This window comes from Ursus americanus, chromosome 8, assembly GCF_024610735.1.
Source record: "Ursus americanus isolate L20-20 chromosome 8, mUrsAme1.1.p, whole genome shotgun sequence".
NCBI classification, from domain to species: domain Eukaryota; kingdom Metazoa; phylum Chordata; class Mammalia; order Carnivora; family Ursidae; genus Ursus; species Ursus americanus.
In genome coordinates, this window is record NC_142134.1 from 41503327 (window position 1) to 41531021 (window position 27695).

General features: G+C 36.6%; 1 protein-coding gene across 12 annotated transcripts in view; it reads left to right on the top strand.

Annotated features, from left to right (window-relative positions):
• Nucleotides 1-27695, top strand: part of CLOCK (clock circadian regulator) — a 138803-nt gene that overhangs the window by 87811 nt on the left and 23297 nt on the right. For 11 of the 12 annotated variants that reach the window (XM_087864129.1, XM_045815950.2, XM_045815955.2 and 8 more), the window contains 9 exons: nucleotides 750-839; nucleotides 6584-6704; nucleotides 9549-9662; nucleotides 9789-9907; nucleotides 12192-12274; nucleotides 12975-13081; nucleotides 13797-13944; nucleotides 14483-14558; nucleotides 19261-19402. In XM_087864129.1, coding sequence (XP_087720255.1) covers nucleotides 750-839; nucleotides 6584-6704; nucleotides 9549-9662; nucleotides 9789-9907; nucleotides 12192-12274; nucleotides 12975-13081; nucleotides 13797-13944; nucleotides 14483-14558; nucleotides 19261-19402 — 1000 coding nt within the window. The remainder of the gene's footprint in view (nucleotides 1-749; nucleotides 840-6583; nucleotides 6705-9548; nucleotides 9663-9788; nucleotides 9908-12191; nucleotides 12275-12974; nucleotides 13082-13796; nucleotides 13945-14482; nucleotides 14559-19260; nucleotides 19403-27695) is intronic. The other variant, XM_045815960.2, reaches the window with a different exon arrangement.

A 27695-nucleotide genomic window follows, 5' to 3' on the forward strand; every position in this document is an offset into this window, starting at 1 on the left:
TAGGGTTCTCAAGTGAAAATACCTTATAAAATATAAAGTACAAGATTGCTTTATTATTAACTATTGTATCACCTGTACCAGCTTCTCTCCTGAACTCTAACTTCCCATTTCTCAATGCTTCCTAAGTCCTTCTCTGTTCTTTTTGTTACTAATTTTATTCAGATTTTTATTAACTTCCCTGACTCTTCCAAAAGCCACTGAAATTTTCCCAACTTAATTCTGTTTCTTCTAAATCCATGTACATACTGCTTCTAGACTACTTTTGAACAATATCCTTATGTCTTGACCTGGTATTCAGGGTCTTTCATGATCTGACCCCAGCCTACTTTTTCAGCTTAATTTCCCTTTTACTTTATCCCCCATGTATCTCCTTAAGCTTCAGACACCTTTTGTTAATCTATCCGAAGGGTGGTAATTTGTTGTTTTGTGTGTCAGACGTATCATTGAGGTCATGTGTGTGTCAGATACCAGCATCTTCAAATAAGGCAATTTTTATATAATATGCACGTAATGATGTTAGAACATTAGGTATCTATGTTTTAGAAGCCAGCTCTCCCATATATGACCATAGCGCGATTTTTTTTTTCCAGAAGCATTTACGAATGCACAAAGATATGTACTAAGGTATCGTAAAGGGAAAAGCTAGCATGCTGGAAATTCCTCTTTTAAGTCCTTTGTTATTAGATTTTTTTTTTCTGTCCTGTACTTTTTTTTCTTTTCACTTAACTGACCATTATGTTTAATTTCAGGCTCTTGATGGTTTTTTTTTAGCAATCATGACCGATGGAAGCATAATATATGTGTCAGAGAGTATAACTTCATTACTTGAACATTTACCAGTAAGTATCCTGTGATCTGTTTCTTATTTAATGCCTATTTTAAATATTCTAAAACACGAAGAAGAGAACTTCCAGAGCAATGTCGAACAGTGGTTAGAGTGGGGACCAGAGCTCTAACCATGTCTCGCTGTTTGGCAGCAACTATTTAACTGCCACTGTATCTAACCTCTGTCCTCCTTATTCTAATGGTGTTTTCAGTGTTTCTTTTTAAATCAGCCTGGTAACAGTGTTGCTAAATCACTGGAAGTATCTTGAGAATAGCTAATTTTCTAGGGAGGTATTTGTTCCTTTTAGAGGAACTCAAATAATTTTCTCAAAAGAATAACACTAAAAATAATAGATACAGAATTTTTGTGCTCTGTCCAGAAATGAGAATTTTATAATGACCATATTCGATTTGTTTTCAAAATGACTGAAAGAGTACAAAATTAGAAAAGAATTATATTGTATAAATTTGATTAAGATGGTGAATACCTGAATTATATTTTGTTGTTTGCTGTTTTATTAAAAGTATATTTATTTAATACTCTGTGTCACACTGTATGGTAGGTGCTGTGCTGCAGTTGACAGTTTTTATAAATTTGAAGTTTTTATTTAAAATGTAATTGTTTAAAAAAATGTAGTTGTTCTTATCTAAGATAGGACTTGTATAAATATTCTGAAATTACTTATAAATTACTCTTAAATTGCCCATCTTTTGAAGATTTATAACATTACAAAGTAAACTGTCTGTAAAGGTCTCTTTCAAGAAATAGCGAAAAGCACTATCTCTCTTCCTCTGATTATTCTGCTACTTTGTACTCTTACCAGAAGAATAGGCTCCACACTTAAAAGACCAGATTCTACAGCAGGTCTAGTTGGGATTTAAGTGTTTGATCATTAATGTTTTCCCCCTCAATAAAAACCCTCTTTGCCTTCACGTTCCCACCTGGGTTTTTGTTTTTGTTTTTTTTAACTTTTAATTTTAGAACTGTTTTTAGAGTTCCAGAAAAATGAAGAAGATAGTACAGACAGTTCCCATATGCCCCATACCCAGTTATCTCTGTTATTCACATCTTCTGGATCTTTTCAGTTGTTTGTGTCAGCCAGAGCTTATAGACTGGCAGGTGAATTTTTTGGCAGAGGAGATTGCTGCTGATCGGTGGACCCATCATTCCATTCTGGGTTAATAGTAGCATTTTTTAGAAGAGTTTTTTGCTTTTCTGCAGTTACTGTGGATACTTTTCCTCACATCACTGACATTGCTGAATTATATGTTATTTAATGGTTTGAAAACAAATAAAAGTGTCTTTTGAGAAAATGAAATAATACTTGTTTAGAATTATACATAATAAGAGAAAACAATATGTGCTTTCCTATTTTGAGTTGTCATTAAAAATAACTAACAAATAGTTTAAAGTAATTTATTTTTGTTTTAATATGCAAACCTTTTTTGTCTAAAATAGAATTTTGGCTATTGCCTAAAAGGAAGGAAACATATAGCAAATCCCCAAGTTAGGCTTTAGTGTTTATAATTCAGTTCTCTTGAGAAATTAAAATTTGCCATCTTAGTGGTCAGTAGTACTTAAAATTTTTAAATTCTAATTCTGACTGTAAAATTATAAAATTGGTACTTAAGGTCCTGCAAAAAATATTTTTCTTAACTTTGTCACGTCCTACTTATGAAATTAACTTGGGCACATTTTAACCTATTTGTAGCTAATGATCAGAAGGAATTTTATTGATTTCCCCCCTCTTGGTCTGATAGTCTGTGACAAAATCATAGGGTCATACAACCTCAGCGTCAGAAGGGATTTTAGACCTCCTTAGCCCAGCCTGCCTTTTATGTTATCAGCAGACATGTACCCAGAGAAATCGGACTTAATTGTGCAAGAATTTAGTGAAAGTGCCAAAAGTCAGGTCTCTTTACTGGGAACTTAAAATTGGTAACACTTGACAAGTTAAGACTGATTTCCTCACACTTGCTTAAATGTCTTCCTGAGAGAAGATATATTAAATTTATAATCACATGTAATATCAGGGGGGATGGTCAAATTAACCATGTTACAGTGTAACAGAGTCCACGAGTAAAAGTGCTGCTCTGAAGATACTGTTCCTTTCCTTTTCAGCTCCTCTTAACTTGTTAGTTGGGAAGTATAAAGAAAGTCAGTACAGACTTTGGTATAAATATAGTATGCAGAAATACAATTTAGAGTTTTTTTGAATAGTTACATAATGATTTTGAATGCTTATTTGATACGGCCAGAATTTTTGTTCCTTATGCCTGTACATAAGGAACACAGTTGTTATATCCAACATATATTTGACATTTTTTTCAGAGGAGCTTTTAGTCCTTTTTAAGCAACTTGTGTTTATGTTTCCAAACCAATAGTAGTTATTTAACTGCTGGTTGTCTACCTGAAAGAAAAGGAAATTGGTGAGAGTGAATAGTTTCCACTAAATGGTCACATTGACCTACTGTAGAAAAAAAGGCCTGTATGATCCAGTAATTCCACTCTTGGGTATTTATCCAAAGAAAACACAAATACTAATTCAGAAAGATGTACGTACCCCTGTGTTTATTGCAGCATTATTTATAATAGCCAAGAAGATATGGAAGCCACCCAAGTGTTCATCAACAGATAAATGAATAAAGAAGATGTAGTGTGTGCGTATACACACACACACACACACACACACACACACAGACGATGGAATACTACTCAGCCATAAAAAAAGAATGAAATCTTGCCATTTGCAGCAACGTGGATGAACCTAGAGGGTATTATGCTAAGTGAAATAAGTCCTAGAGAAAGACAAATACCAAATAGTTTCACTTACATGTGAAATCTGAAAAATAAAACAAATGAATAAAAAAAAAACCAATAGACTCTTCAACACAGAGAACAAATGAATGGTTGCCAGAGGAGATGGGGGAGGAGATGGATGGATGAAATGGGAGAAGGGGATTAAGAGGCACAAATTTCCAGTTTGAGAAAAGGAAAGAAAGAAAACCGGCTATTGATTTATGTTACATTATAAACAGCAGGTTTTATATTTCTTCTTCATGAAAATGATTGAGAGAGATACAAAGATCCAGATAGTAGCTACCATTTTATTTTCTTTCCTTTGAATTGTGTTTGGGAACTGAGTGGGTGGTTTGCCAACATCGAGTATGATCGGTTCATTTAGAGATTTTAAATGTAGTGGTTAAAGGAAACTTCGACACATTAATTAATTAGTTGCCTCCTAACTCTGACATTTCAGATTAGCAGGTGACAGGGAAAGGAGAATGGTGGGGAAGCCTGTTACCATACCACTCTATACTAGTCATTCATATTTTCCCTATGAATATGAAACCTCCTATAAGTTTATAGGTGGAAAAGCAAGGGTAACATGGCTCAAATCATAGTTTAGTAGAAGAAATTGTAGATAAGAATAAATAATAGAAAACTATAACCATTTCCAAAATGAACATTTTAGTTTTTCAAATTGGTGTCTTATTTTTCTGTTAAGACAATTTTTTATATTAATATCAATGCTTATACTTTATTTTGTCAATAAAAAGCATTTTTCTAGCTTTTGTCTTATTCATGCTTGAACTTTTAGTTCATTACTTCTAGAGGTTTTTCAGACTTTCAGAAAAATCTTATTAAAATACAGGTATATTTTTGGTATGGTTATCCCTAAAACCTTCATCAAATAATTCCTTAATCCAAAATATTTTACTGTACTAATAACTATTACATGCAAAGTGTATGCTAATGTGCCTTGATTTGAAGGACAGGAGATAAAGGTGTAGGAGATATGGCCCTTTTGTTCATTCACAGGGTAGCAGGGCGGCATAGACATTAAAATATAATGGATTTTTTTTTATGGAAAATGAATGATATGAGTAATAAATACTAAAGGAATTTTATTTTTACTGTGGATTATGGTGTTAAGAGAATGCTTTTTAAAAAATTCATTTCAGAGGTAGAATTTAACGATTCATAGTTGTATGTAACACACAGTGCTCATTATAGCAAGTGCCCTCCTTAATGCCCATCACCCAATTATCCCTTCCCCCTACCCACCTCCCCTCCAGCACACCCTCAGTTTTTTTCCTAGAGTTCAGCATCTCTTATGGTTTGCCTCCCTCTCAGTTTTCATCTTATTTTATTTTTCCTTCCCTTCCCCTACTTTCATCTGTTTTGTTTCTTAAATTCCTCATGAGTGAAATCAAACGGTAATTGTCTTTCTCTGACTGACTTATTTCACTTAGCATAATACCCTCTAGTTCTATCCACGTCGTTTCTAAGGGCAAGAAGAGAATGCTTTTTTGAAGGAAATAATTTGAACTGAACTTTGAAAGGTAGAGGGTATAGATCTGTGGAAAGGGGGGAAGGATATTCTACTTCATGGGGTGGACGATGAGGGCTAGAGAAAAGAAAGAATATGGACGTATGGCTTGTGTGGAGAGTAGTAAAACACCCCTTTCTTAACTCCCAGTAGCCCCCATGGTGGATTTTTTATTGTTCTTTGAGGGTTTTTTGTTTGTTTGTTTTGCTTTTGTTTTTAACAAAATCTTCACAATGTTTAAAATAGAAACAGTGAAAGTGCTTTGGTTGAATGCAGGGAGAGAGACCCTTAGCCCAGCCTTCACAACCCCTTCTCACTTCCCTTGCCCTCCGCCCCTTCCTTCACGGTTCTTAAGATACCACTTCACTGTTCCCAGAATTCCATGGGACAGTTTGAAACCGTAGAGAAACCAAGTAGAATGATTTGGAAGGAAATGTGAAGTCACTGAAGTTTTGTCAGTGGTTCTTTATTTTTATTATTTTATATTATTTATTTATTTATTTATCTGAGAGCCCACATGTGCATGAATGGGGGAAAGGGCAGAGGGAGAGGGAGAAGCAGACTCCCTGCTGAGCATTGAGTCCAACGCAGGCTTGATCCCGGGACCCCTGAGATCATGACCTGAGCCAAAGGTAGACACTTAACCAACTGAGCCACCCAGGCGCCCCTTGTCAATAGTTCTTAAGGATAGGAGCTATCGTAATCATTTTTGATTCCACAGCCACGGCGCATTATAGACAACCTGGTGTTCTTCAGATTACTGTTGTTACTAAATCATGATTAAAGCCAAATTTTTAGCAAGGATTGTAATGCTTAACATACTACTTGCCTCTTTTGTTGTTATCTAAAAGCAAGGCTTTTTGACAATGGGATACAGGATAGATGGCTGGAAAAAAATGAAATAAAGAAAGGACACACTGCACAATTGAAATAACACCAAAATCAAATCTCCTCTTCGCTTAGCCAGTGGCTAATGCTTTGTCCTTTGCTATAGTGTACACCACCATAATTTACCAGAGGTTTGGATATATGGTAAGGCTATATGGTAAGGCTATATGGTATCTCGTAGCCAAAGGCTATATGGTATCTCGTAGCCAAAGATTTGTCTAATAAACTTTCTTAGTCCTGTTGTATAGTAAATGTCCAAATTTGGTGAAACTCACCTTCGCAAGTAATTTATCAGACTTTCAAAGTCATATTGATCATAGATCTGATGACACTAGTATCAGAGGCATGGAGGTCATGTTAACCCTCCTCCACCTTCTCTTGTTTTTTGAGTTGTGCTCTATAACTTGGCATTTGTCAGTTTTTATAGATAACTGAAAGCCATATGCTCATGTGATGTTTTAAGAATGATATACTTTTAAAATAAATGCATCTTGAATCACTAAAATTATTTTATTTTTTAAAAATTTCTTTTTCAGTCTGATCTTGTGGATCAAAGTATATTTAATTTTATCCCAGAGGGGGAACATTCAGAGGTTTATAAAATACTCTCTACTCATCTGCTGGAAAGTGATTCATTAACCCCTGAATATTTAAAATGTAAGTAGTTATTGTCAGTGTCATTATCAGTATTTGGTTGCATTTTCCTTTACTTTTGGAAGTTTGTAACAAACACAGACATGTCAAACCATATTAACACATAACATCATTCCATATACCCTATTAGATCCTTTTTAAATATTCATTCATAACCATATTAAAAGTCTGAACTCTCTTTCAGGATTTATTGAAATCCCATCTTTTTTGTTACAATAGTTTTGCCATAAAAATGTATTTTACATAAAAATGGAACGTGGCAATATATTAAGAAAAAATCTTTTTGTATGTAACCAGAGAAGGTCTTATTTCCACCATCACTAACCAGTTGAACACTGAAACTGTAGGAAAAAACAACTTATGTATTTCAAAATATTATTAAGGAAATTCCTTTATTAATTAAGTTATTGTTTATTGGATATATTTAATATGCCTGGAACTTGTGCTGTATCATAAGAGTGCCAAGAATAGTGAAAAATAGTCCTTGCCTTCAAGAAGTACAAAATACTATGATATAATCAGACATTTCTCTTAGATTCATTTGACAAATTCATTTGACCTAAATGTCTCATTTTCTTCACTAAATTACCCTTTGTTTAATCAGAAATTGTTATAACAGTGTTTAGTGTTTAATCACTTTTTTCATGATTTAAAATATTTGACTTTTCTGGTGATACTGATTAATCATTTTAAAAGTTATTTGTATTTTGAACCCTGAAATTCTGTAGCATACTGACTGTCCTAGAGACACACACACATACATTTACATGTAAGTATGTATGAATGTCTATCTTTGTTAAGAATAGATAGCCTGTCAGAAGGAGTTGAGAAGAACTGGAGACAAGGAGAATCCATTCGAAGCCTATTTATAATTGCTTAAAAATCAAGTTATTAAAAAATCAAGTTCTTATGACATTGACCAATAGACCATTCCAGAAAAGAGACCTAGGCTGGGTATAGAGGCCAGTTATATGTCTGTAAATAGTGCTTGACGTCATGGATTGAATGGCATTGCTTGAGGTAAACATATAGAGCAAAGAGAAGAAAGGGGAACTCTGGGATATAGCAGTAGGTGGAGAGAAAAGATCCACTTTAGAGACCTTCATAAGGGCAGAATTGGTTGGAGAACTGAACGCAAGCAAGCCTCTGGCAGAAAGACAGCTCTTAGACTTCTTCCAAGATCAGAGCTGAGGTTAGCAACAATACTTTTTGATAGAGAAAAGCTTTAGTTAAATGACTTCCTGACCTCCTAGTTAAATAATTGATATACAAAAAAATTTATTTCCCCCCCAAAAAAGTGTTCATGCCAAAGGAGTAACGTGATATGTAACAAGGGAAATTGCTTAGGAAATTCAGGATTCTGCAAGCTGGTCATTTGGGCCATAATGAAGGTGGGGTGGTACAGGTGGTATGATTTGTGTCCAGAGAAGGAAATCAGGCTTAATAGTTAATCCTAAGGAGTTTGATTTTTATTTTTTATGTAGTGAGGAGCCAGTGAAAGGGAATTTGAAAAAAAGTGGTCTGAAAAAATACATCTCAGATGAAAAATTTTGAAAGGACCAGACCAGAGGTAAGAATAGCAATAGAAGTAAGGGTGGAAAGGAAAGCCTATATATGAGTGTTGAGTAGATAAGCTCAACAGGTGACCAAGTGGCCAGGGATTGTCACTGGGTAAGGTTTTAGGAAGAAAGTAGTTAGATTTTGAATCTGTTGAGTTTGATAATAGAGCCATTCATGGTAATGACAGAAGAGTATGAGTTTGATGCTGTGAGCATAAAGAGGTGTTACTAGTCCTTGAGTGCTGAAATAATGATGAAGGTAGTATTAATCTAAGAGTAGTAGGCAAGATTGAATTCGAGTGACAGGAGTGTAGAAGCTTCAAGAATACATTTTGTGGTTACCTGGATGCAGGGTAATTTGTCTACTGAATTGGTGGTACTGGATGCTCAGCTGGAAAAAATGACTAATGAGAGCTTCCTTGGTGAAATAAATAGCAGGTCCTGGTGACAGATTAGTTTGGGGGCATGTGATATAGGTAGAGAAGAGACCAAATTGATAGGGTTTCTAACTGGGGAGATAACACACATAGGACAAAGGAGAACAGCTGGCTTAGAAGAAAGAGGGATAAATTCACTTCCAGATATTTTAAGTTTAAGTTACTTGGTGGGACAATCAAGTAGAAATGTCCTAAAGCAAATAGTGATAGGAGATTTGGTCTTCATAAAATTTTAGAATTAGGGAGAGAGATTTAGGAATAAATAAATTTACCAATGCCAATAAGTTTATAAGGGACAGTAAAAGATAAAAAACTTTTGTGAATGCCCATAGTTTGAAAATAGATTGACAAAGGGTTTATGGAAATAGTAAGGAAGGTAGGTTTCATGTTATGGGAATGAAGATGTAATGAGTTTTAAAAGAGGTAGAAACAACGAGGAAAGTTCACTGAAGTTAATACAAATGTTTGTGATCTTCAGAAGAGAAGAAATGAAGGAATGAATGACAGTCGTGTGGCCCTTGTCCTAGAGAAGGTAGGAAAGACTGTTCTAGGTAGAGACAAGCATTAGCTTTGTAATGGGAAGCAAAACCTTTCTTTGACATTAGAGTGAAGAATGAGAAGGAAGGACAGATAAAAGTGGGGAAACATATAGTTGCTTATATCAGAAGATCTGTCTTCTCTATTAAGAACAAGGTGAGATCATCTAAAGATATTCTTTTATGGACTAAATAAAATGTCATTGAGGACTTCTATTGAAGAAAATAGGGATTATAAACTTACACAACTTCTGTCATCTTATAGATCATTCATTATGATAAGCCACAGGTATATCACATTTTTTCTCATTTCAGCAAAAAATCAGTTAGAATTCTGTTGTCATATGCTTCGAGGAACAATAGACCCAAAGGAGCCATCTACCTATGAATATGTGAAATTTATAGGAAATTTCAAATCTTTAAACAGTGGTGAGTTAAAAATATAGTGAATTTTAACTTGCTTTTCTTTAAACTCTTTTAAAGACACAGATGTTTGAACATCATTAATAACTAGTTACTGGAGTAACTGATGATATGTATTCCTTATTGTTTTAGTATCCACTTCAGCACACAATGGTTTTGAAGGAACTATACAACGCACACACAGGCCTTCTTATGATGATAGAGTTTGTTTTGTAGCTACTGTGAGATTAGCTACACCTCAATTCATCAAGGTATGTTTCTTTTTTTTTTTTTATCAGAGATTTATTGACAGCAAGGTAAGAACAAGAATTAAACACAGGCTAGCCTGATGGATAGAGGATAGAATAAAAAGAGAAGGGACACAGGTGGGAGAGGTCATCAAAGACTGATTTTACTTATTCCCCATTTTACTTAAAGTCAACAACAGCTGTCTTACTTGAAATCATTTACTATTCCTGATCCATAGTTTTTAGGACAAATCAATTACCCATCTCTGATTAACTGCTCACTTAATGCTTATTGATTTTTAACAGTGCCATTCTATAATGTTTCTAATTTTATTTTCCAAAGAGGATTTCACTTCATATTATGAGACTATCTTTATGTAATTTTTTTTGTTGTTTCCAGAACTGAAATTTCTTAGAAACATTAAAGCAGTAATGATCATGAGTCATTAAATATATATGGTCATGATCATTTTTTTTTTTAATTTAAAATCAATTAACATATACTCTGTCATTAGTTTCAGGGGTAGAATTTAGTGATTCATCAGTTGCATACAACACCCAGTGCTCATTATTACATCAAGTGCCCATCACCCAGTTATCCCATCCCCCAACCCCCCCCCCCCCCAGCAATCCTCAGTTTGTTTCCTTGAGTTAAGAGTCTTACGGTTTCTCTCCCTCTCTGATTTTGTCTTATTTTATTTTGAAGCAAATGAGTTATCTAGGCACTCATTAAATTATAACTAATTTAAAAATATATCTCCTTTGCAGTTAGCCAGTGGTTATATATCACCACTGTCCTGCTTTTGTGCAAAATTGTAGCGTAGTTTTTTGTATAGTTCACAATCTACATTAAAGGGGGAAGGCCAAAAATCTAGGCAATTTCTAAAGATTGCTTTCGAAATTTTCTTTTGAAATATGCTAGTGGTCTTTTACTGCATATAATTTACCTTTTCAATTTTAAAATTCACTTAAATAATTTATTTTATTCTCTGGGCCCAAGAAGTAGATGATTAGTAGACAAGTGGGAAAATGAAAGAGTTCAACCACTAGAAAGTTTCTTGAAATAAGCCAGGCTAAGATTTTAAATTTAGGGAAATACCATATTCTAGGACAAAATGCTGAAGTAGCAGTTCAAGGATCTTAATCCAGTCTTGCTCTCCTTGTTCTGTTCTTAGGAAATGATAGCAATGGCTAACATTTGCTGATCGCTGCATACTTCACATGTGTTATCTCATTTAATTCTTGTAATAACTTTATAAAATAATGCTAGTATGATCTTCATTTTATATATAAGGAATTGAGGCTTTGGGAAGTTACGTTACTTGCTCACAGTTGCAGCTGTTAAGTGGTAGAACTGGGGATTAATTATAATTCCCATTCTCTCAAAGCCCAAGCTCTTAATTCACTACATTGTGCTACAGAAGGTCATTCAAGGACACAGAGGAGGTTGGAATACATTGCTGAGTATGACTAGGGTCTAGGGTTACTGTGTGTGGAAGGGGTAGGGATGGTGGGAGATGAGGTTAGAAAAGCAAGCAGAGTCCAGAAATAAAATGTGTTTCTTTGTTGTTTCTCCATGCTAAAGAGTTTAAACTTTATCCTAACCAAATGAGAAATCATGAAGGTTTTTAAGCAGGGAAGTCATAATCTTCTTGAGTATTAGACAGTAACTGTGGCCAGAATAAAAGATGAGTTAAAACCGGGGAGACTTGTCTGAGGAGAAGCTATGGCAATGATGTGAGCCAGTGATGGCAAGTCTAGAGTCTAATAAGACCCTGAAGATGGATGGGATCAAATAGGTTTTTTTTTTTTTAATTTAGATGGTGAAATTGAAGGATTTGGTAATAGCCATTTAGATGGTTTTTAAAGGGAAAAATAAGAGTGTGTTGTGACTATCATATTTCTACACTGATGGCACAACACAGATATGCCTCCAGTAACAAGATGCAAAACTGTGTGAGTATGAGTAAGGTTAAGGTAGTTGTTCATTTTAGGACATACTGAGGTTGTGATGTGTGGGGACATCCAGACAGAAATATAGAACTAACTGTAAATCAGGAGAGATCTGAATTTAGAATTAGGGGTTTATAGGCATGTGAATGAATAGAGACGTATGTTGAGTGAGAAATATTCCCCTAGAATTCTGCATCTATTTATTGCCACATTCTTTAATACTAGAAAATTAAAATGTGATTAAAAAGTAATTTAGGGAAAAATTTTCTAATGACTTTCATGGCTACCAATAGTTAGGATTCTTCTAAGGGCACAGAACAGTATTTCTAAAATTTAATTATTAATTTGCTTGCAGGAAATGTGCACTGTTGAAGAACCTAATGAAGAGTTTACATCTAGACATAGTTTAGAGTGGAAGTTCCTATTTCTAGATCACAGGTAAGTTCATTTTAAATTCCATAAAAAGCTAAAAGTCATGTAACTCTTAACTTAATGGGTTTCAGGACAAATGTTTTCTAATCAGTTGTTCAAATCCATTATCCATTTTTCAAAAACTAAAGATTCCCCCCAAAATTGATTTCTTTTTTTTTTTAAGATTTATTTTTTATTTTCTAAAGATTTTTAAAATTTATTCATCTGAGAGAGAGAGAGAGAGATCAAGTGAGAGTGCAAGCAGGGGGAAGGGTTAGAGGTAGAGAGAGAAGCAGCCTCCCTGCTAAGCAAGGAGCTCTATGTAGGCTTGATCCCAGGATCCCAGGACCATGACCTGAGTCAGAGGCAGATGCTTAACTGATTGAGCCACCCAGGTGCCCCAAGATAGATATATATATATATATATATATATATATATTTTAATTTATTAATTTATTAGAGAGTGTGTGTGCGTGTGTGCAAGCAGGGTGGGGGGTGGAGGCAGAGGGAGAGAGAGAATCTCAAGCAGACACCGCACAGAGTGTGGAGCCCGAAGACAAGACGCAGGGCTTGATCCCACGACCCTGAGGTCATGACCTGAGCTGAAACCAAGAGTCTGACAACCAACTGAGCCACCCAGGCACCCCCCAAAAACTCTAGATTTCTAGTTGGGGTATTTCTTATGATAGAAAAAGTTACAATATTGATTGTTTTGTATGTAATTTAGGGCACCACCTATAATAGGATATTTGCCATTTGAAGTTCTGGGAACATCAGGCTATGATTACTATCATGTGGATGACCTAGAAAATTTGGCAAAGTGTCATGAGCACTGTAAGTAGGTTTTAATATTTCTGGTGATAATAACTGCTTTTAGTCAAGTAAATAGTGTATTAATAGGTGGTGGTAAAATGCAGACTTGTAATCATTTTTGTATTTTTGAAAAATACTGGAAGATTTTCTTTTTTGGAAGATTTTACTTTATAACCAATCCAGTAGGAATCTTAGATCAAATTTAAACTTGTTCTTGTTTTACATATTTTAATCTATAATAGTAAGTACAGGTTTATAGTATGGCATCTAATGAATCTTGTTTTTGAAGTGTGTAAGTTCTACATCTGGAGTAAAAGAACCAGATTCCTTTGAAAATTGTGTATGTCAAAATATTGTAACACTATTTCATGAGTTTTGATATCCAGGCATGTAAGTCTGCCCAGGAGACAGGTACACATTTAAATAAACTCTTAGAAAGCCCATGGTGAATACTTAATGTTACCAGCTGTTACGGTTGTTAGCAGCAGGAATATTAGCATCTCTTTATGCCTGGCTGACACTAGTGACTCTAGTTGGGCACTATGGAAGATATGTTAATTTCTTGGGACCTTAAGCTATCTCTATAGAATAACATTTTTTTTGTAACTGATATATATGTTATTGAAAAGCCAGAAGAATTTTGTATATAGATTAAAATGTAATGATAGCTTTGACAAAAAACCAGATTCATAACTAATGATATGAATCAATAAATATTTTTCTTTTTTCTTCTTAGTAATGCAATATGGGAAAGGCAAATCATGTTATTATAGGTTCCTCACCAAGGGACAACAGTGGATTTGGCTTCAAACTCATTATTACATCACTTATCATCAGTGGAATTCAAGGCCAGAGTTTATTGTTTGTACTCACACCGTAGTAAGGTAATAATTCTTTTACAGTATTTCTGAACTATAGAAACACTGATAGTGAGTTTGGCAATGTAATTTTTAGGCATGACTTGTTAAGAGCTATAGTGATCTTTTTCCTAGTTTTCGATAATGTTTTCAATGCAATATGAAATTTACTTACAGGCATTATATAGAAATAGAATGCAGGTTATATACACATATATAATTCTTGACATAAATGTCACGGTTTAGAGCAGAAGCTGTAACTGTCTTTTACGTACCAAAGTCCACCATGTAAAAGGAGCACTGGAGTAGATAAGCCTACTTTTCCTTTATTTAATTCCTCTTAAGTACTGGGTGGTCACAGATCGTTTACTGTAGCATATAAAACTCTTGAGATACCTAGATTAAGACCAGAACACTATAGATGTGTGTTTGTGTGGTGCATAGCAAATAGTCCGGAATCTGTGATGAACAAGTAAGACACATAACAAACATGGAACACATCTCTGCAGTATTTTAAATGAATGATTAAGCATGAAAATTCTTTTTTTTTTTTTTCCATTTGTAGTTATGCAGAAGTTAGGGCTGAAAGACGACGAGAACTTGGCATTGAAGAGTCTCTTCCTGAGACAGCTGCTGACAAAGTATGTATCTTAGAGTTTAAAAAAAATAATTTCTTCCCAATGAAAGGCAAGACTTAATAATTTATAGGAAAAGTATTTTTCAAATATTTCATGGCTTCACTTGTGACAGGGTTATAAATTATATTTTACTATTTATTTTTATTTTAAATTTAATATTTTAAAACCTTATCAAGCTTCTAGAAAATATTTGAAGGGCCTCCTATTTAGTGAGAGACATATGATCTCAGATTTAAACTACCATTTACTAATTGCCTGCAATGTGCAAGGCTCTGGCTAGTTCTTTATATGAAGCATGAAGTGTCATTTATTCCTCAGACATCCTTATTTCATAGGTAATATCCCCGTTTTGAAAAGGTTGAAACTGAGGCTTTAAGCAGGGGGTATGGGGAGAGATCTCCCCTAATAACACATGGCTTGAAGTTATAGTCAGAATTTGAACTCTGGTTTCTCTTTTCATTAATATCAGGTAGAAGTATAATATATTAGTTACCTATTGCTGTGTAACAAAGCTTAATGATGTAAAATAATACACATTTATTATCTCATAGTTTCTGTGGGTCAGAGATCTAGGCACAGTTTAGATGGGCCCTCTGCTTAGAATTGATCATTGGCTGCAATCAAGGGGTCAGCCCAAGGTCTCTGACAAGGCTGTAATCAAGGTGTCAATGGGGGTCACATTCAACTCAAGGCTCCACTGGGGCAGAATCTGTTTCTAAGCTTCCTCAGTGCTTATTGGAAGGATGGGGTTCCTCAGCAGCAGCTGGACTGAGGGCCTTGATTTCTTGCTGGCTAATGGCCGGAGCAACCTTCAGTTCCTTTCCAGGTAGCTATTTCCATCCAAGCAAGTAGGTAAGAAGATCCAGGGAGAGACACCAACAGCAAGATGAAAGTCAGACTCTTTTGTAACCTAGTCACAGAAGTAATATCCCATCACTTCTATCTGTTCTGTTCATTGGAAGCAAATCACTAGGTTCAGCCTCTACTATAGGGGAGGGATTAAACGAGGTGGTAAATACCAGGAGGTGGGGATCATTGTGAGCTATGTCAGAAATTGCCTACAACAGTTATTTTTAGCATGCAAAAAATTAGTGGAATGAAAAGAATCAAGAATCTGTATAAAAAGTGAGTTAAATAGGCAGCATTGCCAGGTCAGTATGGGAGATAGCATTCAGTTTTTCAACAAACCTTATTAAGTACTCTTTCATGTGCCAGGAAGTACTGGACATGGCTCTAGATGCTCAGAATACATCAGTGAATAACCCAGAGAAGTTCTCTGCAATCATGGATCCCATGGGACAGAATTTTTTCAAAGAGGCTTTGTTTGCTTAGTGGAAGAAGATCTAGTAGGCTTTAGTAAAGTACATTTTCTGAGAAAAGTGCTTAAATCTAGGGTTCCTTGAAATGAGAGAGGACAGTTATAGAAATTAAGGTAATACAGAGGTCATTCCTCCTTGCTTTGTTTTCTCTTATGCCAGTGTCCAATCCTCAGTAAATTCAACTAGCCCTGTTTGTGAAATATACTCTGCCTGTGTCTGCTGTAGCTGTGTTTTACTCTTACACCACAGTCCTCCTGGAGATTAGGGAAGAGGTCCATCTGACATATTTTTGAGAAACTTTAATGTGTGGATGGTTTTAAGGTCATGTATCTAAATGTGGTCACCAAGGGAATGAATGGCGAGAGAGAGAGGGGGGGTGATGAAGGGCTAAGTACTGGGGCACTGCATCACTAAGACATGAAGGAGACTCAAGGGAAATATCCAGTGAGGTATGAATAAAACCAGGAAACTGAGTTGTCCGAGACGCCAGGAAAAAGTGTGTCCGTGAGGAGTGAACACTTAGCTTTGTCAGATTCCGCTGCAGTAGATTAAATAGATGAGCACTGAGAAGTGAGCACTGAGTTTAACAACATGTATTTGTTGATCAGTAGGAGCAGGCTGGGTGGAAGAGTAATATGAGTGAAAGCCTGATTAGGGTGGGCTTAAAGAGAGAATTTTCTGGGACAAGGGAAATTAAGAGACAGCGAGTAGGGAAGGTTTTCTTACAAGGAAGAGAGGAGCGGCGTGGTAGTAGGAAGAAGTAGGCTTAAAAGAAGTTTTGCTCTTTAAGGTGGGAGAAATAATAGCATGTTTGTATACTGATGAGAATGGTCTGTTGAGAGAGAAAAATCACTGATAGAGGTAGAGGTAGAAATGCTAGAGCAATGTTCTTGAACAGATGAGAGAAGATGGGATCCAGTCCACAGTGGACAGATAGGGCTTAGCTAGTGGAAAAATTATTCCGTGACAGAGGATTTTAGCAAACTATGACCTTGAGGCCAAATCTGGTTCTCTGCTTGGTTTTGTAACACCCACAAGCTAAAAATATGTTTTCCACATGTTTTTAAGTGATTGAAAAAAATCAAAAGAGGAATAATGTTTGTGATACATGAAAATTATACCCTCGGATTCCATAGCCACACTCAGTTGTTTATATCTAGCCTATGGTTGCGTTTGTGCCGCAACAGCAGAGTTGAATGATTGGAACAGACTGTGTGGCCCTCAGATCTATGATATTGCCTCTCAGACCCTCACAGAGAGTGTCTGCTGATCCCGGATCTGCAGTGACATGAAGAAAGGCAGAATATATGAGTACAGATGCTGCTTATAGCAGCGTTCTTCGGTGAAACCAGAAGCAGGGTACCCAGCTAAGAGTGAGGTTAGGAGAGGATGTGTTAGAGGTTTCCTAGGAGAGTAGGAAAGTGAACAGACAAGGTAATTTTAGTCTGACAAGTAGGATTAAGGGCCCACTTGAGCTTCTTGGCCGTTAATTTAAAGAGAGAACCGTCACCATGTTGTATTTCTTCAGCCATGCTCAGAATAGATTAAAAATTTGGTTTAACCAGCATGGGATTTTTCTAAGGGAGTGTGGTGAAGGGAGATCGGAGCAGGAGAGTTGATGATACCCCGAAGGGTGTGGTTATGATGATTAACCATGAATTCAAGCTGGGTAAAGAAAGGAGAGAAGACAAAATGAGAGAGTGATTGTGAAAATGTGGTGGAATCCATGTATTTTATGTTCCACCAAAGGATTACTGGAGTCGGGATACTAAAGAGAAATGAGTAGGAAATATGAAAAATGCTGGTCAAAGAGGAGGATGTTTGAAATTGAGATTATGGGAGGTTTATTCTTACTGGTAATGACAAGGTCTAAGGCATGATTAAGAATGAGTGACTGAGGACAGGTGGAAATTAAGATCAAGGCATCAAGGAAGAGAGAAGTCATGATGTTGAACATGTGAATTGATACTGATACTGATAACTGGAAGTAAAAATTAGTGAGCGTAAAACTGAGCCAGGAGCAGAAATTTGAATTCAGGTGCTTAGGGAGAAGTGGCCACAAGGTCAGTAGATGACTGACTATAGCAATGCAAGATAGTCATATAGTGATAATGTGAGATTCTGGCTCTGAGTTTTGGGAAGGAGGAGAGGGAAAGGTTCTGGAAAGAGCAGTAGGAGGACTTTTGTTCCCCTTCAGAGCAGGGCTCTGAAGGTTATGAGATAGAAAATAGCCACCACTTAAAAGACCTGTAAGGAAGTGGTATTTTCTGGAAACATCTGGGTTTTAGTTAGAGCAAGCTAGCAAATGGATGTTCAGAGGTGAGGTTGAGAGTAGGAGATTTTGCTGATGATGGATACTATGGTAATGTTCCATTGTACAGATAGACCACATTTTGTTTATCCATCATCTCGTGATGGACACTTGGCTTGCATACATCTTCTGTCTCTTGTGAATCATGCTGCTATGAACATGGGTGTACAAATACTTGTTTGAGTCCCTGCTTTAAAATCTTTTGCGTATACACCTAGAAATGGAATTACTGGATCACGTAGTGATTTTATATTTAATTTTTTTGGGAACCATCATACTGTTTCCTATAGTAGATTCACTGTAGGTTCCAGTTTATTCTTGTTAACACTGGTGATTTTCTGTTTTCTTGTTTTGTTTTCTTTTAAGTAATACTTGTCCTGATGGGTTTGAAGTGGTATATCTCATGGCTTTGATACGCATTTCCCTAATGATTACATTGAGGAACTTTTCAGTGTGTTTTATTGGCCATTTTATATCTTTTTTGGAGAAATATCTACGCAAGACCTTTGTTTTTAAATTGGATTGTTTTCGTGGGGGGGGTTGCTGTTGAATTGTAGGGTTCTTTATATATTCTGAGTGTTAACCCATTACCAGGTACGTGGTTTGCAAATATTATCTCCCATCCCATGGTGGGCTGTCTTTCCACTCTGTTTATAGTGTTGTTTGATGCACTTTTGCTGCCTGTGCTTTCAGTGTCACATCCAGGAAGTCATTGCGCAGTCCAGCATCATAAAGCTTTTCCCCGTTACTTCTAAAAGTATTATAGTTTTAGTTCTTATGTTTAGGTCTTTGATCCATTTGACTTAATTTTTGTACATGGTATAAGTTAAGAGTCAGCTTTATTTTTTTGCATCTGTTTCTGTAAATAGAGAATGAAGTCAAAATTTTCTGGCTATAGAAGAGAAATTTTTATTTCTTTACCTAATATTACACAGGTAAATATTACATAGATACCTTTGCCTCGTTGTGGGTAAAAACTGATTTTGGGGGAAGAAACGGTTAGCAGGCTGTATCACTAATCTGGGATCTCTGAACTGAATCACAAGCAAACATTTATTTTACTCTGTCTCCTTAGAGCCAAGATTCTGGGTCTGATAATCGTATAAATACAGTCAGTCTCAAAGAAGCCTTGGAAAGGTTTGATCACAGCCCAACCCCTTCTGCTTCCTCCCGGAGTTCAAGAAAATCATCTCACACAGCAGTCTCAGACCCTTCCTGTGAGTACCCTAGCTTGAAAGCTCTTTCTCTCAAGAGAGTGCTTCTAAATTGTGTTACTGGTGTCAGCATTTTTCATCAAATGCTACTTTATTTTTTTACATGAAAAGGTTTACTGTAGTATTGCTTACGTTAAAAAGTTAGAAACACTCTTTATATTTTTTATTTTTTTAATTGAAGTCTAACATACGGTGTTATATTAGGTGAATAGTATGACGACTAACAGTTCTGTACATAGTGCTCATCAGGATACAAGTGCACCCTTAATCCCCTTCACCAAGTTAAGAATCAAAACAAATGAACAAAGAAAAAGACAAAAACTAGCCTCTTAAATATAGAAAACAGAATGGTTCGTTGCCAGGGGGGAGGCAGGTGGGAAGATGGGTGAAATGCTACTTCAAAATAGTGAATTTTTACATTTCTGAAATATACTAACCTTTCCAGTGAAAAAAAGGCACATTGCTCATATTTAACAAAGAATTAAGTTTATAAAGTAGTGTACAAAATATTTGGGTAGTAGTTGGTATTGTTAAGTTGCTTTTAATTATCCCTCAAAAAAAGCCCCCAAAACTGCTTATTCTTTTTTCACTAGTAGAACCAGTGTTCTTTAAGCTGGCTGTTTGTTTGTTTTTTTTAAGATTTTATTTATTTATTTATTTATTTATTTATTTGAGAGAAAGGGAGCCAGTTGGTATACAAGTTGGGGGATGGGGCAGAGGCAGATGGAGAAGCAGATTCCCCACTGAGCAGGGAGCTCGATGAGGGGCTCAATCCCAGGACCCTGAGATCATGACCTGAGCAGAAGGTAGATGCTTAATCTTAAGACTGAGCCACCCAGGCGCCTGTTTTAAGGTTGCTTTCTGAAATTTTTTTTTTTTTCATTTTCCACATTAGTTTTTGTTTCATTTGCAACAATGCTAATTTTTTAAAATTCTATCAACATTTATTTATTGTTTTTTAATTTTTATTTAAATTCAGTTAAGTAACATATAATGTATTATTAGATTCAGAGGTAGAGGTCAGTGATTCATCAGTCTGATATAATAGCCAGTGCTCATTACATCATGTGCGTTCCTTAAAGTCCATCACCCAGTTACCCCATCTGCCCACCCCCATCCCTTCTAGCAACTCTGTTTGTTTCCTGTGATTAAGAGTCCCTTATGGCTTGTCTCCCTCTCTGATTTCGTCTTGTTTTATTTTTTCATCTCTTCCCCTATGAGCCTGTTTTGTTTCTTAAATTCCACATATGGGTGAGATCATATAATTTTCTTTCTCTGATTGGCTTATTTTGCTTTAGCATAATACCCTCTAGTTCCATCCGCATTGTTGAAAATGGCAAGATTTCTTTTCTTTTTTTTTTTTTTTGATGGCTGAGTGGTATTCCAGTGTGTGTGTGTGTGTGTGTGTGTGTGTGTGTGTGTGTGTGTGTGTGTGTATACCACATCTTTATCCATTCATCTGGCTATGGACATCTGGGCTCTTTCCATAGTGTGGCTATTGTGGACATTGCTGCTATAAACCTTGGGGTGCAGGTGCTCCTTTGGATCACTACATTAGTATCTTTGGGGTAAATACCTAGTAGTGCAATTGCTAGGTCAGACGGTAGCTCTATTTTCAACTTTTTAAGAAGCCTCCATACTGTTTTCCACAGTGGCTGCACTAGCTTGAATTCCCACCAACAGTGTAGGAGGGTTCCCCTTTCTCCTCATGCTCGCCAACATCTGTCATTTCCTGACTTGTTAATTTTAGCCATTCTGACTGGTGTGAGGTGGTATCTCATTGTGATTTTGATTTGTATTTCCCTGATGCCAAATGATGTTGAGCACTTTTTCATGTGTCTGACCATTTGGATGTCTTCTTTGGAGAAAAGACTGTTCATGTCTTCTGCCCATTTTTTGATTGGATTATTTGTTCTTTGGGTGTTGAGTTTGATACGTTCTTTATAGATGTTGGATACCAACCCGTTATCTACTGTGTCATTCGCAAATATCTTCTCTCATTCTGTCGGTTGTCTTTTGGTTTTGTTGACTGTTTCCTTTGCTGTGCAAAAACTTATCTTAATGAAGTCCCAGTAGTTCATTTTTGCCTTTGTTTCCCTTGCCTTTGGAGGCGTGTCTAGCAAGAAGTTGCTGTGGCCAACGTCACGGCAGTTGCTGCCTCTGTTCTTCTCAAGGATTTTCATAGATTCCTGCTCATATTTATGTCCTTCATCCATTTTGAGTCTATTTTTGTGTATGGTATAAGGAAATGGTCCAGCTTCATTTGTCTGCATGTGCCTGACCTATGTTCCCAACAGTATTTGTTGAAGAGACTTTTTTCCATTGGAAGTTCTTTTCTGCTTTGTTGAAGATTAGTTGAACATAGAGTTGAGAGTCCATTTCTGGGTTCTCTGCTCTGTTCCATTGATATATGTGTCTGTTTTTGTGCAAGTAACATACTGTCTTGATGATTACAGCTTTGTAGTAGAGCTTGAAGTCTCGGATTGTGATGACACCAGTTTGGTTTTTCAATTTTCATTTTCAACATTCCTTTGGCTATTTGGGGTCTTTTCTGGTTCTGTACAAATTTTAGGATTATTTGTTCCGGTTCTGTGAAAAAAGTTGATGGTATTTTGATAGGGATTACATTGAATATATAGATGGCTCTAGGTAGCATTGACATTTTAACAATGTTTGTCCTTCCAATCCATGAGCATGGAACATTTTTCCATTTCTTTGTGTCTGCCTCAATTTCTTTTATGAGTGTTCTGTAGTTTTCCAAGTACAGATCCTTTGCCTCTTGGGTTAGGTTTATTCCTAGGTCTCTTAACGGTTTTTGGTGCAATTGTAAGTGAGATCGACTCCTTAAATACTCTTTCTTTTGTCTCGTTGTTAGTGTATAGAAATGCAACTGATTTCTGAGCACTGATTTTATATCCTGCCACTTTGCTGAATTTCTGTATGAGTTCTAGCAATTTTGGGGTGGAGTTTTTTGGATTTTCCACGTAGAGTGTCATGTCATCTGCAAAGAGTGAGAGTTTGACTTCTTTGCTGATTCGGATGCCTTGTATTTCTTTCTGTTGTCTGATTGCTGAGGCTAGGACTTCTAGTACCATGTTGAAGAGCAGTGGTAAGAGTGGACATCTCTGCCATGTTCCTGACCTTAGGGGAAAAGCTCTCAGTTTTTCCCCATCGAGCATGATATTCACTGTGGGTTTTTCATAGATGGCTTTTATGATGTTGAGGTATGTACCCTCTATCCCTACACTGTGAAGAGTTTTAATCAAGAAAGGATGCTGTACTTTGTCAGATGCTTTTTCTGCATCTATTGAGAGGATCGTATGGTTCTTGTCCTTTCTTTTATTAATGTACTGTATCACATTGATTTGCGGATGTCGAGCCCAGAAATAAATCCCACTTGGTCGCGATGAATAAACCTTTTAATGTACTGGATCCCATTGACAGTATTTTGGTGAGAATTTTGGCGTTCGTGTTCTTCGGGGATATTGGTCTGTAATTCTTCTTTTTGGTGGGGTCTTTGTCTGGTTTTGGGATCAAGGTAATGCTGTCCTCATAAAAAGAGTTTGGAAGTTTTCTTTCCATTTTGATTTTTTGAAACAGCTTCAGAAGAATAGGTATAAATTCTTCTTTAAATGTTTGGTAGAATTCCCCTGGGAAGCCTTCTGGGCCTGGGCTCTTGCTTATTGGGAGATTTTTGATTACTTGCTTCAATTTCCTTGCTGGTTATGGGTCTGTTCAGGTTTTCTGTTTCTTCCTGTTTCAGTTTTGGTAGTTTATACGTCTCTCGGAATGCATCCATTTCTTCCAGATTGTCTGATTTGTTGGCCTGTAGTTGCTCATGATACATTCTTATAATCGTTTGTGTTTCTTTGGTGTTGGTTGTGATCTCTCCTCTTTCATTCATGATTTTATTTATTTGGGTCCCTTCTCTATTCTTTTGGATAGTCTGGCCGGGGATTTATCAGCGTTATTAATTCTTTCAAAGAACCAGCTCCTAGTTTTGTCAATCTGTTCTACTGTTCTTTTGGTTTCTAGTTCATTGATTTCTGCTCTAATCCTTATCATTTCTCTTCTCCTGCTGGCTTTAGGCTTTATTTGCTGTTCTTTCTCCTTCTCCTGTAGGTGTAGGGTTAGGTTGTGTATTTGAGACCTTTCTTGTTTCTTGAGAAAGGCTTGTAATGCTGTATACTTCCGTCTTAGGACTGCCTTTGCTGCATCCCAAAGGTTTTGAACAGTTGTGTTTTCATTTGTTTCCATGAATTTTTTAAATTCTTAATTTCCTGGTTGACCCATTCATTCCTTAGTAGGATGCTCTTTAGCGTCCATTTATTTGAACAAGTTCTTTCCAAATTTCCTCCTGTGATTGAGTCGAATTTCAAAGCATTGTGGTCTGAAAATATGCGGGGAGTGATCTCAGTCTTTTGGTACCGGCTGAGACCTGGTTTGTGACCCAGGATGGTCTGTTCTGGAGGATGTTCGATGTGCACTTGAGAAGAATATGTATTCCGTTGCTTTGGGATGGAATGTTCTGAATATACCTGTGAAGTCCATCTGGTCCAGTGTGTCATTCAAAGCCCTTGTTTCCTTGTTGAGCTTCTGCTTAGATGATCTGTCCATTGCAGTGAGGGGTTGTTAAAGTCCCCTATGATTATTGTATGATTATCAATGTGTTTCTTTAATTTTGTAAAAGAAATTGGTAAATTAATTGGTTTATATAATTGGCTGCTCCCATGTTAGGGGCACAAATATTTATAATTGTTAGATCTTCTTGGATAGCCCCTTAAGTATGATATAGTGTACTTCTTCATCTTTTATTACAGTCTTTGGTTTAAAACCTAGTTTGTCTGATACAAGGATTGCCACCCCAGCTTTCTTTTGATGTCCATTAATGATAAATGGATTTCCACCTCCCCCGCACTTTCAATCTGGAGGTGTCTTTGGGTCTAAAATGAGTCTCTTGCAGACAGCATATCGATGGGTCTTGCTTTTTTATCCAATCTGATAACCTGTGTCTTTTGATTGTGGCATTAGCTCATTTACCTGCAGAGTAGCTATTGGAAGATATGAATTTAGTGCCATTGTATTACCTGTAAAGTTACTGTTACTGCATATTGTCTCTGTTCTTTTCTGGCGTATGTTACTTTTGGTCTGTCTTTGCTTAAAGGATCCCTTTTAATTTTTCTTACAGGGCTGGTTTAGTGATCACAAATTCTTTTAGTTTCTGTTTGTCCTGGAAGCTTGTTATCTCTCCTTCTATTTTTGACTGATATCCCAGCTGGGTAAAGTATTCTTGGTGGCATATTTTTCTCCTTTAGCACCTTGAATATATTATGCCAGTCCTTTCTGGCCTGTCAGGTCTCTGGATAGGTCTGCTGCCCGTCTGTTGTTTCTACCCTTGTAGGTTATGGACCTGTTCTCCACTATAATTTGCTCCAATATACCTTCACCCCGCCACCTCTCCACCCCCGTCCTCTTCTTCTGGGATCCCAATTATTCTAATATTGTTTCATTTTATGGTATCACTTATGTCTCGGATTCTCCTCTCGTGATCCAGTAGTTTTTCTCTTTTTCAGCTTCTTTATACTCTATCATTTTGCTTCTGTATCACAGATTCTCTCTTCTTCTTCCTCATTTATCCCAGCAGTTAAGGCCTCCATTTTTTATTGCATCTCATTGATAGCCTTTTTGATTTTGACTTGATTAGATTTTAGTTCTTTTATTTCTCCAGAAGGGGATTCTCTAGTGCCTTCTGTGTTTTTTTTCAAGCCCAGATAGTATCTTTATAATCATTATTCTGAACTCTAGTTCTGACCTCTTAGTTTTATATCCATACTGATTAGGTTCCTGGCAGTTAGTACTGCCTCTTGTTCTCTTTTTTGAGGTGAGTTTTTCCGTCTTGTCATTCTATCCAGAGAACAGAATACTAAAAGAGCATCAATGACCCCGGAGAAATATATATTAAATCAGAAGAGACCCAAAACTGAATTAAAAAAAAAAAGTATAATCAGGCAGGTGAGCAGTACACTGGGTCCTGTTTGTATTTTGGTGTTTGTTAGAAAACTAGATCCCAGAATTTTAAAGAAAAAAAAAACACATATGTAAATAAAATTAAGTACAATGAAATGATAGAATTTAACTGTAAAAGTGAAAATTTAAAAACAAAAACAAAAAAAGTTAACAGGTAGGTGACCAGAACAGAGCAATACACTGTATCCTGAGTGTATTTTGGTCGGTTTTTTAGAAGAACTACATCTCAATATTGTAAAGAAAGAAAAACTTATATATATATACAAAAATAAAATTAAGTACATTGAAAGGATAGAATGTAAGTGTAAAGATGAAAATAAAGACTTTAACCAAAAAAGGAAAGGGAAAAAAGAGAGAATATGATCAGACAGGGGAGGGGAACAGAGTCATACACTAGATTCTGGGTATATTTTGGTCTGTTTGGTAGAAGAAACTGCATTCCAGAATTGTAAAGAAAGAAAAACTTATATATATACAAAAATAAGATTAAATACAATGAAAGGATAGAATGTAATTGTAAAAATGAAAGTTAAAAAAATTTTAAAAAGTTCATGAAAGAAGAAATTGGTTAAAAAAGGAAAAAAAATTCGGGGCGCCTGAGTGGCTCAGTCGTTAAGCGTCTGCCTTCGGCTCAGGGCGTGATCCCGGAGTTCTGGGATCAAGCCCCACATCAGGCTCCTCCGCTAGGAGCCTGCTTCTTCCTCTCCCACTCCCCCTGCTTGTGTTCCCTCTCTCGCTGGCTGTCTCTCTGTCACATAAATAAATAAAATCTTTAAAAAAAAAAATTAAAATTGAAAGACTAAAGAATCGTGGGGCAAAAACACGAATTCTATATACTCTTTTCCCGTAGTGCTTGAGTTTTGCAGTTCTCTATGATAGGTAAACTTGGTCTTGCTGATCTTCTGGGGGAGGGGCCTGGTGCGTTGATTCTCAAGTGTCTTTCCCCCAGGCAGAAATGCACCACTCTTGCCAGGGGGCCAGGCTAAGTAATCTGCTTCTGATTGCTCTGAGGCTTTTGTTCCCTGAGGGCTTTCTCTGAAGCTTCAAAGTGTGAATGTGAAAATGGTGGCTTCCTAACTTCTAGCAGAGCTCGGTGCACTGCTCCTCATTGCGCCTTGAGGGAAAAGCAGTTAGTCACTATGGTCTCCCTTGTCTCTGCTGCACTCCGTGCTCACCTGGCCAGTGACCCAGCATTTCTGTCTCAGTCATGTGACCCTACTTTGAGTCTCCAAACCCTGAATACTCCTGCCGTGCACACTCAGTGCCGCTCCTCCTGGGGGAGGGAGGGATGGTATCACCGCAGTTCTCCTGTGCCCGGGTTTGCAGTATATGGCAACCCTGAGCTGGGAGACGACTCCTGGACTCACTGATTATAGTCAGCTTCCCTGCTCTGATGCCTGTAATTTCGGCCACACTCCGGCACTCCCAGTCTTCCTGTGACCCTGAGGATCCTGAGACCACGCTCTCCCACTTAGTATTCTGCCCTGCTTTGCCACCTGAGCACCTTTCATGCAGGGATGTCTCTCACCTGAGTAGACTTCTAAAAGTTCTGATTTTGTGCTCCACTGCCATATCACTTTCCAGTAGCCAGCTTCTGGAGGCTCCTTCCCCCGCAGTTAGTTTATCTTCAGACATACGGCCTCGGATTTACTTCTCCGCACCTCCTATCTTGCAGAAAGTGGTTGCTTTTCTACTTGTAGAGATGCAGCTATTCTTGTCTTAGGTCTCCAGTTGAGTTCACAGATGTTCAGAATGATTTGATGATAGCTGTCTAGCTGAATTCCTGGGGCCAGAAAAAACTAATTTTTCCTAATTCTCCACCATCTTGGGCTATCTCCTGAAAGCTGTTTTTAGTTCTTATTTTTAATGAACACTTGCATAATTATCATTGAATTAGTAACCTTGTTTTGTTTAAAGGGTTTAGTAGTTTCATTTCCCAGGATATTACAACTATGTGAGGAAAAAGGAGGTTGTTGGAACTAGTCAACACCATGGGTAGAACATTAAAGAGGTGTTGTTAAATATAGAATTTCTTAAATCTTAGGGAAAAAGTTTCCCCATTGTACCTGTGTTTCTCTTTTTATACATTTTATTTTACTGTGGTAAGAATACTTCAGATGAGATCTATCCTGTTAGATTTTTAAGCTTACAATATATTATTATTGTTTTTATGTATAGTGTTGGAGTGCAGATCTCTAGAGCTTATTCACTGTACTTAATGGAAACGTTATGCCTATTGATTATTAACTCCTTATTTTCCTCTATCCCC